A 15,049-nucleotide genomic window follows, 5' to 3' on the forward strand; every position below is an offset into this window, starting at 1 on the left:
CGGAGCCTTTTCTACAGCCGCCCTCAGATTCCTGCAGGGAATCTGTATTCTTCCAGAAATGGCACTCCAGTCCCACTAGGTGTAGGCAGGGCTCGGTTGATTAGTCTGGCAGTGAGGGGAGCTGAATATGCTTGGCCATCGGCCGGGTGTAAGTACGTCACCTTTACGTCAGCAGACCTCACTTCGTTGTCCAGTCCAGGGGAAAGTTTGGTGACTGTCCCCATCGGCCAAAGTGTGCGCGGGAGCTGGGGGTCTATGATCATCTTGCCACCTCGATGAGGAGTGTCCTGAGCACCTCCTCCGTAACCAGCTGTGCCGCAAGGCCTGCTTCACTGAGCGAATCTCTCGCTCCCAGCAACCGCCGGAGTGAGGGGCATCCGGTGGGTTGAATTTCCAGTTGAGGAAACTCAACTGCGTGAGGTCAGCGAGGAAGCAGTCGTGCTGCGCTCGGTGGGGGAGGGAAGCCTCGACCTTACGCCGTTAGAAGGAGACGGCCGCCCCGTGGAGCATCTGGAGCTCCTGCCTCACTGTCCGCAAGGGCATGTCCTCTGGCTGGCCTGTAAGGCCCAGCTTGAGTTCGCTCTGAGCCGTCGTCCATTATGGAGTATGTGTCCAGCCTCTGGTCCCGTGTACTTCGCAGACCTTAAGGAGGACACGGCGGTTTCCACATGGCAGTTTCCCACATGGTAGTACACCCCCCCTCCCCTGTTCCCTCTGGGGGAGCAGGGTGGCTTGATCCATCTGGGGGAACGGGCTTGGGGCCCGTTCTTGGCTTCCTCCGCTCTGACTTCTTGGCATCCCTAGAGGCCTTGGCTGGAGTTGTGTCCATGAGCTTGTGCAGGGCCAGGAGGTGAATTCCGGGAATCGGCAATCGTGATGGCTGGTCCCGCCCTCTGGGGGGGTCCCAGCTGTCGTGTCCGGCTATCCGGGGGAAATGGTTGGCAGCGGCCGACTGCCCGTGCCCCAGCACGTGTTTCTGCTTCGGGTGTTGGTGGCAGTGTTGGTGGCATTGGCAATGGGGGGTTCCGTAGTTTGGGTCGGTGTCTCTGGAGCAGCCGTGCTGACCGGACCCTGGTCATGGGAGGTGCGGGGCACGGGTGAAATGGTGAGCCGGGGTGCGGGCACCGGCCCAGTGGGAAGCACCCTCCCGGGTGCTGACCCTGAAGCCGGTACGCACACCTGACCCTGCGTTTGGGGGGCAAGAGGCACGGGTGGAACTGCCGGGTCCCCGGCGAGCAGTTGGGCACGAAACCGGGCGGCTTTGAGCTCCTGCTCAGCTTGCAGCAGGCGTCGGCTTCTATCCAGGCGGCGAGTGACCCGCTCTCTATCTTGGAGGGCCTTCGCCTGGAGCTGCTGGACTGCTTCTTGGGCCAGCTGAGCCTCTGCTTGGGCCTGTTCTTGGGCCCGCTGAGCCTCTGCTTGGGCCTGTTCTTGGGCCCGCTGAGCCTCTGCTTGGGCCTCTGCTTGGGCCCGTTGCGCCGCTCTGGTTTGCTCATTTAGCCGATTGTACTCCTCCTCAGCTTCATCCTCCTCTGCGATTTGGCGGCGAAGGCTCTCGGTCCTCAACAGCGCCACCTCCTCTTTGTAGGCTGCCGATCGGGCTGGGGAGAAAGAGTGGGCGGAGGCGTTTGAGCGTACGGTTGACCGTGAGCTGACGCTGCTGTGTCGCGATGCGCTATGGTGACTCCGGTGGCTCGTGCTATGATGCTGAGAGTGACTGTAACTCCTTTCCCGAGGCTCTGCTCAAAGTCACGTTGGACATCACACAGTCTGGAGACAGCCTAGACCATCTGACATCACCGATGACCTCACAGGGGAAACTCTGACATCACCGATGACCTCACATGGTGAACTCTGACATCATCGCCGATGATGTCACCATCATTGGGTCGTGGGCTCCTTCAGTTCGTGGGTGTTAATTGGCCCACGAACAGGCCTGATGGTGGGGCATTACGGAGCCTTTTCTACACCTACCACTACTATTACTATTATTAGTCCTGTTCTTATTACATCTGCTACTGTTACTACTGTCGTCACTGTGCATTACTACTACTACTTACATGTATGCTCTTACTTATTGTAGTTATTACTTATATACTAATTACTAATTATTACTACCATTACTGTGCATCTCTCTCTCTCCCTCTCTCATGGCAGATGAACGCCCACCAAGAGACAGGTCTGTTCAAGGTTTTCTTCCCCCATTAAAGGGGTCTTTTCCTTGCCACCCGCCAAGTGCATGCTCTTGTTGGGTAATTGTTCCAACTGCCACATGACCATGATGATGTAAAATCGCCAGTGCATTTGAGACTAGTTTCAATTGTTGGGTCTAAAATAAAGAGCCTGATCTTCTACCTGCTCTATTTTGTAAAGCGCCTTGAGATAACTCTTGTTATGATTTGGCCCTATATGAATATAAAATTGATTGATTGATTGATTGATTGATTGATTGATTGATTGATTGATTGATTGATTGATCGATTGATTGATAGGGTGGGTTTATACTACTATAATAGGGCAGGGTTCTGAGCATGCTCAGTTGAATGGATTGTGGGTCCACCGGAACACCACCTATTATATTAGTCAGATATTATTTTGAATGGTATTTAACAGTAGAAATGTCAGACCCCCTTAGCTTAGCTTACCTCATATGACTGCTGGTGGGACAAACTGAGTAGGCTAGGTGTAGAGAGTGGTATTGAATAACCCACATAAGATTACATGAAACATTAATGATTCCTGTTGGTAAATCTGATCATAGCGCAGCAGCAGCGAACAACACACAAATAACAATAGAACAATACAAAATATTGAGCAATACAATCACATCAGGATAGCATATTGATAATATTACAACAGATCAATAAAATAGGATATAGGCCTATGTAGCATATTTCACAACACATTTTACAGGTTAGAAGCAATTCAGACCAGCCTTGTTCTTTAAAAGCTATGAGACCCAGTAACGTTAGTATTTTTAAGCCATGCAGCCGCTTCTATAACTGACTTTGTGTGGTCGTCCGTCCTTCCTTTATGGTATGGACCGTCCTTCCGTCCGTTATGGCACGGACTGTCTGTCCTTGTGGGCCCCAGCCCCACAATCGCCAATTGGTGGAGCTGTCCTTCCGTCCGTTATGGCGCGGACCATCTGTCTGTCCATCCATCCGTTATGGCCATCGACCACCGTCTGTCTGTCTTGTGGGCAAATGCCCCCGACTGATGATGGCATACCCACTGATGATGTCATGCCCCACAATCATCGAGTGATGTGACTGATGATGTCATGTCCCACAATCATCGAATAGGCCAGTGGTGATGATGTCATACCCACTAATGATGTCCCACTGATGATGCCATAGACATTGTGACATTATCAGTGATGTCATAGACATTGTGACATCATCAGTGATGTCAGTGATTTATGACACAGATAGGCTGATAATGTCTGCACTGCTTACTTCTCACCTGGGTGTGATTTTTACCATGTGCACAGCTGAGGCAGAGGAGGTCTTTTCTCATGTACCGGGATCTGATTTTGAGCCACTCCCTTCAGAGGATTCTTTCTCTGTGATGGAGTCGGTCAGCACAGTTTTATCTGTGAGCAGAGGTGAGCCAGAAGGGACGATTGAATGTGAAAAAGAGGTTGCCGAGATGAAGAATGACAAAGAAGGCGATGAGATGAAGGCATGGACAAGGCATGGCAACATGGACAAACCTTCTTGCACTAACGAGGGGACAACAAACACCTGTCTTACAGATGAGCAGATGGACATGGATACAAAGGAGGAAAATGAGGGAGATGGGGACTCAAGCGACTCAGCAGGACTGCCTGTGGCAAGAGTTGTCCAGCAGATCGCATCCAAGTCAATCTGCAGCATTTGCACCAGAGACTGCATTAGCAAACATGAGGTGATCCTGAATGATGCTGTCCACCTGATTTGCAGTGACGCCTGTTTTAGCTGTTTCCGCACAGTCAACAATCTGTCCGTGGCTAGCTGTGAGAACTGCGGTGCCTACTGCCAGAACAAGCCCCTCGTACTGAAGATGGAGGGCGGCAGCAGAACCCTGTGCACGGCAGAATGTCTGGTCAAGTTCAAAGAGAACATCAAGACACCCCAGCCATGTAGCATGTGCCACACTTCGCAGCTGGTGTCAGACATGAAGGAAAACAAAGGCAGCGAGGACGTGGTGCAGCTCTTCTGTACCAGCAGCTGTGTGATGGCATACAAGGTCCAGTCTGCCAGTGCATCAGGTGCTCCATTGTCTTGTGACAGCTGTGGGAAGACCACAGTATCAGCCTACCACCTAGCCATGTCAGATACTTCCATCAGGAACTTTTGCACTCTACTATGTGTGATGGGTTTTCAGAAAAAGTTCAAGACAGACGCTCCTCCTCCCAAGGTGCTGAAGAACAAGGCCGTTCTCTGTAGACCGTTGGTCAAGAACAAGGGAATCTCCTGTAAAATACACACAGTCGACACTGAAGTACAGACAGATGACAACTTCCCAAAGGTGATAGTCTTGCCTGTCCCAGTGCCACTGTTTGTTCCAGTGCCTATGGGCATGTTCTGGCAGTACACTCCCGAGCCCATGGGTCTGCCCTTACCGCTGCCTGTCCCCAGGAGGGTTGACAGTGCTGAGCGCATTGTGGAAACCATCCAGGAGATCAAGGAGAAGATCCCAGCCGACCCCTTCGAGGCAGAGCTTCTCCTCATGGCTGAGATGGTGGCCGACCAGGAGGGTGGGAGTGATAAGGAGGGGCAGAAGGAGCGTTTGGTAGAGAAAGACAAAGAGAGAGACAGGCCAGAAGCTCACGCCCCGGATGACCACGCCAGTAACTACAGTGACGACATGGACACAGCTGACAACATGGCCAGTAACTACAGTGATGACTTGGACACAGCTGACAACCTGGCCAGTAACTACAGTGATGACTTGGACACAGCTGACAACCTGGCCAGTAACTACAGTGATGACTTGGACACAGCTGACAACATGGCCGGCTTCCTAAACAACTGGGCGGAGCCCTCCTCTGACGCCGGTTTCAGGTCACCCAATCGACCGTACGACCACGAGAAGCTACACCCGCTCATAGACTCTCCTGTGGGCGTGGCCAGTGAGCTTTATTCTGAGCGCCCGCCTTCAGTCCCGCCTCCCATGGACATCGAGACTAACTTTACTCTGGAGATGATGGCCCAGCTCAGACACCCCCCGCGCTGCCCCAGGCCTCCTCCGCCTGCCGCTTCACAACGACAACATCTTCACAGGAAAGCCAGGGACAATAATAATAAGGGTCGTAAGTCGAAACAGTCGGCTAAGGCATCTAAGTCAGTGATGGCGAGGGAGCCCCACACACTAAAGAGTCAGTACGGAATCGATGCCTGGAAGAGCTGGATCCAGTGGAGGGAGACCCAGCTCAACATTGAGAAGCCACGCTTCGGCTCTCGTATCATGGAGTTAAAGGAGCATGTTCTTCGCTGCACCACAGCAGAGCTGAGCTACGGCCTCTGTTGCTTCATCACCGAGGTGAAACGACCCAACGGAGAGCCATACTCACCTGACAGCTTGTTCTACCTCTGTCTCGGCATACAAAAGTACCTGTTTGATAATGGCCGTGTGGAGAACATATTCACCGATAGATTCTACAAGTTCTACATGGAGATCACCAAGATGCTAAAAGATTTCGAACCCCAAATCACAGCCAGTGGCTATGTCCATTCCCATGTGAAGGAGGAGTACCTGTGGGACAGCAAACAGCTGGGGGCCTACTCCCCGATCATCCTCCTCAACACCCTGCTCTTCTTCTGCTGCAAGTATTTTGGCTTCAGAACAGTGAAGCAGCATCGCCAGCTGTCCTTCAGCCACGTCATGCGCTGCACCAAGACCACCGCCAACAACACCAAGACCACCTTCCTGCGCTTCTACCCTCCCGTAGCCACGAGCCAGGAGGAGGAGCAGCCGCAGGCAGATGAAGATGGTGCCCCACCCAAGAAGCGTAAGAAGGATGATGGGGAGGAAAAGGAGGAGAGTAAAGCGGAAATCCTGGATATGGTAGAGAATATTGAGAACCCTCTCCGCTGTCCAGTCAGACTCTATGAGTACTACCTCTCCAAATGCTCAGAGACGGTCAAGCAGTCCACCAAACTGTTTTACCTTCACCCAGAGAGCTGCTGCGTTCCCAACAGCCCCATCTGGTTCTCCTCCACCCCGCTGGACGACAGCACCATGGAGGCCATGCTCATCCGCATCCTCGCCATCCACGAGATGCACATCAAGACGGGCAAGGGGGGAGGGGGAGGGGGGCGGCAGCAGAAGCAAAATGACCCGACCTATGTACCTGAGTACAGAGAGGAGGATTCAGAGTGATGAAAAGAGAATTGAGATTTTTGTGCTTTGAGAATTAGCTTGTGGTGAAAAATATATGGAAATTGACTCAAATGCACATTTAAACACGTTCCAATGAACAGAAATTCAAGTCAAACCTCCATTATCCCATTTAGCAGGATTTGAAGAGGATCCTGTAATGCAGTTTATTGTACAGCTGAGACTCGAGGGTTGACATGTAAGACTGGGCTCAGCATTCAGACTGTTGTTTTACTGCTCAGCAGGACCCTGCTGCCCCACTGTGTTTTGTCTGCCAAGTGTGGTAGCTTCTGATGAGGAACAATTAATGAATTAATTGATTGGATTTATATAGCGCCTTTCTAGACACTCAAAGCGCTTCACATATCGGGGGGGGGGGGGAACTCAACTTATCCACCACCGATGTGTAGCACCCACCTGGGTGATGCATGGCAGCCAGTTTGCGCCAGAACACTCACCACACAACAGCTATCACGGTGGAGAGTTGAGGACTGAATGTATCAATTAAGTAACATTCGGTGGCCATGATTGAAGGAAGGCCTGTTTGGTAATTTAGCCAGGGCACCCTGGTTACACCCAAGAGTGCCAATGGGATCTTTAATGTTAATGACCACAGAGAGTCAGGACCTCAGTTTAACGTCTCATCCGAAGGACGGTGCTCACTCTAGGACAGAGTCCCTGTCTGCCCTGGGGCATTGGGGAGATTATTCCTCAGATCAGATTATTCATCGGACCAGAGGGGAAAGGCACCTCCTACTGGTCCTCCAACACCTCTTCCACCAGAATACTACTCTGATGAAATGTTTTTCCAACTAGGCATCTCGCGCGCTGCCTATAGGCCTCGATGCCTAGGCTCGCCCGCTGCGCGGGCTCGCTGATGACATTATCAGTGATGGTATGACATCATTGATGACATCACTGATTACATCATCAGTTGCCTCCTATGACATCATTAGTGGGACAAAAATTGAAACAGAGAAACATTGCCCACATCATGTCATGTCATCAGTGCCAAACTTGGGCTGTTGAAATATGTAGTTTCCTTGAATGGGCTTGAGTTGCATGGGGTCCTGGTTGCTACATGATGTGGTCATGGGTTGGGCAGTGGTGGCAGAGGTGGGGCAGTGGTGGCCCAACGGTTAGAGAAGCGAGCTTATGACCGGAAGGTCGTCGGCTCAATCCCCGCTACCGGCAGGATAAATCTGGCTGGGTAAAGTGAAAAGGCAGTGCTTGCCCCTCCCTCATTACCAACACTGAGGTGCCAGCAGATCAGACTGTGGTTGTACTGGTCAGGTTCCAGGTGTGAATGTGAACAGCAGGGCACTCCTGAAAAAGAGAGCATTGCTCTGTGACTCCCCCTGTATAAATAAAGGTAAAAACACAAAAAGTTTCCCTTTTTTTTCTTTTCTTTTTTTTTTTACAATTTTTTACAACAAGTGTTGATAATATCTTACATTATTACTGTACTACTACTAGGCTACAATGTCAAACGCTGGATTAACAAATCCTCACGCATTGCTCATCATCATTGTCGATAAATCAAACTCCCTAGTGAAGTCAAGGCAGTGAAGAGCGCTCGACAATGTCCTCAGTGATGTCACTGAAGCCAATTGTGATGTCATCAGTGATGATGTCACCCATGTCACTTCAACAAATACAATCTACTACAGTGCTGACTCCAGTGAGAAGAGACCTACCACTACTATTACTATTATTAGTCATGTTCTTATTACATCTGCTACTGTTACTACTGTCATAACTGTGCATTACTATTACTACTTACATGTATGCTCTTATTGTAGTTGTTAATTATTACTACCATTACTGTGCATCTCTCTCTCCCTCTCTCATGGCAGATGAACGCCCACCAAGAGACAGGTCTGTTCAAGGTTTTCTTCCCCCATTAAAGGGGTCTTTTCCTTGCCACCGTCGCCAAGTGCATGCTCTTGTTGGGTAATCAGTGCATTTGAGACTAGTTTCAATTGTTGGGTCTAAAATAAAGAGTCTGGTCTTCTACCTGCTTTTGTAAAGCGCCTTGGGATAACTCTTGTTATGATTTGGCCCTATATGAATATAAAAGTGATTGATTGATTGATCTAAGGATGTAAGGAAGTTTCTTGAGTTGTGCTGGATCTTAGGTAAGAGCTCGCGAGGAGTGATCGGTTAGAACCACAGAGATGTCTTTCAGGCGTTTATTTGAGATATCAGGCAGAAGTATAGAGCAAGCAACATACAGAGTAGTAGGGATATAGATAGCTTACAGATTGCAGAGAGAACAGCATAATAGAACATCACTTTTATACCTCCCACATTCGAGGTATGACATCATCGATGATCTCACAAAGTCACATCGGACATCACACAGTCTGGAGACAGCCTAGACTGTCTGACATCACCGATGACCTCACAGGGGAAACTGTCATCACCGATGGCATTACGGAGCCTTTTCTACAGCCGCCCTCAGATTCTTGCGGGGAATCTATATTCTTCCAGAAATGGCACTCCAGTCCCACTAGGTGTAGGCAGGGCTCGGTTGATTAGTCTGGCAGTGAGGGGAGCTGAATAAGCTTGGCCATCGGCCGGGTGTAAGTACGGCACCTTTACGTCAGCAGACCTCACTTCGTTGTCCAGTCCAGGGGAAAGTTTGGTGACTGTCCCCATCGGCCAAAGTGTGCGCGGGAGCTGGGGGTCTATGATCATCTTGCCACCTCCATGAGGAGTGTCCTGAGCACCTCCTCCGTAACCAACTGTGCCGCAAGGCCTGCTTCACTGAGTGAATCTCTCGCTCCCAGCAACCGCCGGAGTGAGGGGCATCTGGTGGGTTGAATTTCCAGTTGAGGAAACTCAACTGCGTGAGGTCAGCGAGGAAGCAGTCGTGCTGCGCTCGGTGGGGGAGGGAAGCCTCGACCTTACTATAGTCTTCAGCCATTAGAAGGAGACGGCCGCCCCGTGGAGCATCTCTGGTTTGCTCATTTAGCCGGTTGTACTCCTCCTCAGCTTCATCCTCCTCTGCGATTTGGCGGCGAAGGCTCTCGGTCCTCAACAGCGCCACCTCCTCTTCGTAGGCTGCCGATCGGGCTGAGGAGAAAGAGTGGGCGGAGGCGTTTGAGCGTACGGTTGACCGTGAGCTGGCGCTGCTGTGTCGCGCTGCGCTATGGTGACTCCGGTGGCTCGTGCTATGATGCTGAGAGTGACTGTAACTCTTTCCCGAGGCTCTGCTCAAAGTCACGTTGGACATCACACAGTCTGGAGACAGCCTAGACCGTCTGACATCACCGATGACCTCACAGGGGAATCTCTGACATCACCGATGACCTCACAAGGTGAACTCTGACATTATCGCCGGTGACATCATCATTGGGTCGTGGGCTCCTTCAGTTCGTGGGTGTTAATTGGCCCACGAACAGGCCTGATGGTGGGGCATTACGGAGCCTTTTCTACACCTACCACTACTATTACTATTATTAGTCCTGTTCTTATTACATCTGCTACTGTTACTACTGTCGTAACTGTGCATTACTACTACTACTTACATGTATGCTCTTACTTATTGTAGTTATTACTTATATACTAATTATTACTACCATTACTGTGCATCTCTCTCTCTCCCTCTCTCATGGCAGATGAACGCCCACCAAGAGACAGGTCTGTTCAAGGTTTTCTTTCCCCATTAAAGGGGTCTTTTCCTTGCCACCCGCCAAGTGCATGCTCTTGTTGGGTAATTGTTCCAACTGCCACATGACCATGATGATGTAAAATCGCCAGTGCATTTGAGACTAGTTTCAATTGTTGGGTCTAAAATAAAGAGCCTGATCTTCTACCTGCTCTATTTTGTAAAGCGCCTTGGGATAACTCTTGTTATGATTTGGCCCTATATGAATATAAAATTGATTGATTGATTGATTGATTGATTGATTGATTGATTGATTGATTGATTGATTGATTGATTGATTGATAGGGTGGGTTTATACTACTATAATAGGGCAGGGTTCTGAGCATGCTCAGTTGAATGGATTGTGGGTCCGCCGGAACACCACCTATTATATTAGTCAGATATTATTTTGAATGGTATTTAACAGTAGAAATGTCAGACCCCCTTAGCTTAGCTTACCTCATATGACTGCTGGTGGGACAAACTGAGTAGGCTAGGTGTAGAGAGTGGTATTGAATAACCCACATAAGATTACATGAAACATTAATGATTCCTGTTGGTAAATCTGATCATAGCGCAGCAGCAGCGAACAACACACAAATAACAATAGAACCAATACAAAATATTGAGCAATACAATCACATCAGGATAGCATATTGATAATATTACAACAGATCAATAAAATAGGATATAGGCCTATGTAGCATATTTCACAACACATTTTACAGGTTAGAAGCAATTCAGACCAGCCTTGTTCTTCAAAAGCTATGAAACCCAGTAACGTTAGTATTTTTAAGCCGTGCAGCCGCTTCTATAACTGACTTTGTGTGCTCGTCCGTCCTTCCTTTATGGTACGGACCGTCCTTCCGTCCTTTATGGCACGGACTGTCTGTCCTTGTGGGTACCAGCACCACAATGTCCTGTGGGCCCCAGACCCACAATCGTCAATTGGTGGAGATGTCCTTCCGTCCGTTATGGCGCGGACCATCTGTCTGTCCATCCATCCGTTATGGCCATCGACCACCGTCTGTCTGTCTTGTGGGCAAATGCCCCCGACTGATGATGGCATACCCACTGATGATGTCATGCCCCACAATCATCGAGTGATGTGACTGATGAATGATGTCATGTCCCACAATCATCGAATAGGCCAGTGGTGATGATGTCATACCCACTAATGATGTCCCACTGATGATGCCATAGACATTGTGACATTATCAGTGATGTCATAGACATTGTGACATCATCAGTGATGTCAGTGATTTATGACACAGATAGGCTGATAATGTCTGCACCGCTTACTTCTCACCTGGGTGTGATTTTTACCATGTGCACAGCTGAGGCAGAGGAGGTATTTTCTCATGTACCGGGATCTGATTTTGAGCCGCTCCCTTCAGAGGATTCTTTCTCTGTGATGGAGTCGGTCAGCACAGTTTTATCTGTGAGCGGAGGTGAGCCAGAAGGGACGATTGAATGTGAAAAAGAGGTTGCCGAGATGAAGAATGACAAAGAAGGCGATGAGATGAAGGCATGGACAAGGCATGGCAACATGGACAAACCTTCTTGCACTAACGAGGGGACAACAAACACCTGTCTTACAGATGAGCAGATGGACATGGATACAAAGGAGGAAAATGAGGGAGATGGGGACTCAAGCGACTCAGCAGGACTGCCTGTGGCAAGAGTTGTCCAGCAGATCCCATCCATGTCAATCTGCAGCATTTGCACCAGAGACTGCATTAGCAAACATGAGGTGATCCTGAATGATGCTGTCCACCTGATTTGCAGTGACTCCTGTTTTAGCTGTTTCCGCACAGTCAACAATCTGTCCGTGGCTAGCTGTGAGAACTGCGGTGCCTACTGCCAGAACAAGCCCCTCGTACTGAAGATGGAGGGCGGCAGCAAAACCCTGTGCACGGCAGAATGTCTGGTCAAGTTCAAAGAGAACGTCAAGACACCCCAGCCATGTAGCATGTGCCACACTTCGCAGCTGGTGTCAGACATGAAGGAAAACAAAGGCAGCGAGGACGTGGTGCAGCTCTTCTGTACCAGCAGCTGTGTGATGGCATACAAGGTCCAGTCTGCCAGTGCATCAGGTGCTCCATTGTCTTGTGACAGCTGTGGGAAGACCACAGTATCAGCCTACCACCTAGCCATGTCAGATACTTCCATCAGGAACTTTTGCACTCTACTATGTGTGATGGGTTTTCAGAAAAAGTTCAAGACAGACGCTGCGAAGGCTCCTCCTCCCAAGGTGCTGAAGAACAAGGCTGTTCTCTGTAGACCGTTGGTCAAGAACAAGGGAATCTCCTGTAAAATACACACAGTCGACACTGAAGTACAGACAGATGACAACTTCCCAAAGGTGATAGTCTTGCCTGTCCCAGTGCCACTGTTTGTTCCAGTGCCTATGGGCATGTTCTGGCAGTACACTCCCGAGCCCATGGGTCTGCCCTTACCGCTGCCTGTCCCCAGGAGGGTTGACAGTGCTGAGCGCATTGTGGAAACCATCCAGGAGATCAAGGAGAAGATCCCAGCCGACCCCTTCGAGGCAGAGCTTCTCCTCATGACTGAGATGGTGGCCGACCAGGAGGGTGGGAGTGATAAGGAGGGGCAGAAGGATCGTTTGGTAGAGAAAGACAAAGAGAGAGACAGGCCAGAAGCTCACGCCCCGGATGACCACGCCAGTAACTACAGTGATGACATGGACACAGCTGACAACATGGCCAGTAACTACAGTGATGACTTGGACACAGCTGACAACCTGGCCAGTAACTACAGTGATGACTTGGACACAGCTGACAACCTGGCCAGTAACTACAGTGATGACTTGGACACAGCTGACAACATGGCCGGCTTCCTAAACAACTGGGCGGAGCCCTCCTCTGACGCCGGTTTCAGGTCACCCAATCGACCGTACGACCACGAGAAGCTACACCCGCTCATAGACTCTCCTGTGGGCGTGGCCAGTGAGCCTTATTCTGAGCGCCCGCCTTCAGTCCCGCCTCCCATGGACATCGAGGCTAACTTTACTCTGGAGATGATGGCCCAGCTGAGACACCCCCCACGCTGCCCCAGGCCTCCTCCGCCTGCCGCTTCACAACGACAACATCTTCACAGGAAAGCCAGGGACAATAATAATAAGGGTCGTAAGTCGAAACAGTCGGCTAAGGCATCTAAGTCAGTGATGGCGAGGGAGCCCCACACACTGAAGAGTCAGTACGGAATCTATGCCTGGAAGAGCTGGATCCAGTGGAGGGAGACCCAGCTCAACATTGAGAAGCCACGCTTCGGCTCTCGTATCATGGAGTTAAAGGAGCATGTTCTTCGCTGCACCACAGCAGAGCTGAGCTACGGCCTCTGTTGCTTCATCACCGAGGTGAAACGACCCAACGGAGAGCCATACTCACCTGACAGCTTGTTCTACCTCTGTCTCGGCATACAAAAGTACCTGTTTGATAATGGCCGTGTGGAGAACATATTCACCGATAGATTCTACAACAAGTTCTCCATGGAGATCACCAAGATGCTAAAAGATTTCGAACCCCAAATCACAGCCAGTGGCTATGTCCATTCCCGTGTGAAGGAGGAGTACCTGTGGGACAGCAAACAGCTGGGGGCCTACTCCCCAATCATCCTCCTCAACACCCTGCTCTTCTTCTGCTGCAAGTATTTTGGCTTCAGAACAGTGAAGCAGCACCGCCAGCTGTCCTTCAGCCACGTCATGCGCTGCACCAAGACCACCGCCAACAACACCAAGACCACCTTCCTGCGCTTCTACCCTCCCGTAGCCACGAGCCAGGAGGAGGAGCAGCCGCAGGCAGATGAAGATGGTGCCCCACCCAAGAAGCGTAAGAAGGATGATGGGGAGGAAAAGGAGGAGAGTAAAGCGGAAATCCTGGATATGGTAGAGAATATTGAGAGCCCTCTCCGCTGTCCGGTCAGACTCTATGAGTACTACCTCTCCAAATGCTCAGAGACGGTCAAGCAGTCCACCAAACTGTTTTACCTTCACCCAGAGAGCTGCTGCGTTCCCAACAGTCCCATCTGGTTCTCCTCCACCCCGCTGGACGACAGCACCATGGATGCCATGCTCATCCGCATCCTCGCCATCCACGAGATGCACATCAAGACGGGCAAGGGGGGAGGGGGAGGGGGGCGGCAGCAGAAGCAAAATGACCCGACCTATGTACCTGAGTACAGAGAGGAGGATTCAGAGTGATGAAAAGAGAATTGAGATTTTTGTGCTTTGAGAATTAGCTTGTGGTGAAAAATATATGGAATTTGACTCACATGCACATTTAAACACGTTCCAATGAACAGAAATTCAAGTCAAACCTCTATTATCCCATTTAGCAGGATTTGAAGAGGATCCTGTAATGCAGTTTATTGTACAGCTGAGACTCGAGGGTTGACATGTAAGACTGGGCTCAGCATTCAGAATGTTGTTTTACTGCTCAGCAGGACCCTGCTGCCCCACTGTGTTTTGTCTGCCAAGTGTGGTAGCTTCTGACGAGGAACAATTAATTAATTAATTGGATTTATATAGCGCCTTTCTAGACACTCAAAGCGCTTCACATATCGGGGGGGGGGGGGTGGAGCGGGAATATCCACCACCGATGTGTAGCACCCACCTGGGTGATGCACGGCAGCCAGTTTGCTCCAGAACACTCACCACACAACAGCTATCACGGTGGAGAGTTGAGGACTGAATGTATCAATTAAGTAACATTCGGTGGCCATGATTGAAGGAAGGCCTGTTTGGTAATTTAGCCAGGGCACCCTGGTTACACCCAAGAGTGCCAATGGGATCTTTAATGACCACAGATAGACAGGACCTCGGTTTAGCGTCTCATCCGAAGGACGGTGCTCACCAGGGGCGGACTGGGAAAATAATTCAGGCCGGGCATTAGATACCAAGCAGGCCAGGCTGATACGGGCTGACGCGTGTGCCGGCGTCCGAAGGGCGCTGGTGAAAAATTTGGTCCGTTTGAAGCCCAATTTGGGCCGTTTGAAGCCAGATTTGGGCCGTTT

General features: G+C 50.3%; 2 protein-coding genes across 2 annotated transcripts; both read left to right on the forward strand.

Moving 5' to 3' along the window:
* Nucleotides 1–3,651: 3,651 nt before the first annotated feature.
* Nucleotides 3,652–6,366, forward strand: LOC310782375 (zinc finger MYM-type protein 4-like; the record flags this gene model as incomplete). Its single annotated transcript, XM_083643040.1, has 1 exon — nt 3,652–6,366. One exon carries the CDS (start codon nt 3,652–3,654, stop codon nt 6,364–6,366), a length of 2,715 nt encoding a protein of 904 aa, XP_083499166.1.
* A 5,144-nt stretch (nt 6,367–11,510) lies between these two features.
* LOC310782376 (zinc finger MYM-type protein 4-like) lies at nt 11,511–14,237 on the forward strand (the record flags this gene model as incomplete). Its single annotated transcript, XM_083643041.1, has 1 exon — nt 11,511–14,237. One exon carries the CDS (start codon nt 11,511–11,513, stop codon nt 14,235–14,237), a length of 2,727 nt encoding a protein of 908 aa, XP_083499167.1.
* Nucleotides 14,238–15,049: the final 812 nt, after the last annotated feature.

This window comes from Poromitra crassiceps (assembly GCF_964638095.1).
Source record: "Poromitra crassiceps genome assembly, chromosome: 9".
NCBI lineage: Eukaryota > Metazoa > Chordata > Actinopteri > Beryciformes > Melamphaidae > Poromitra > Poromitra crassiceps.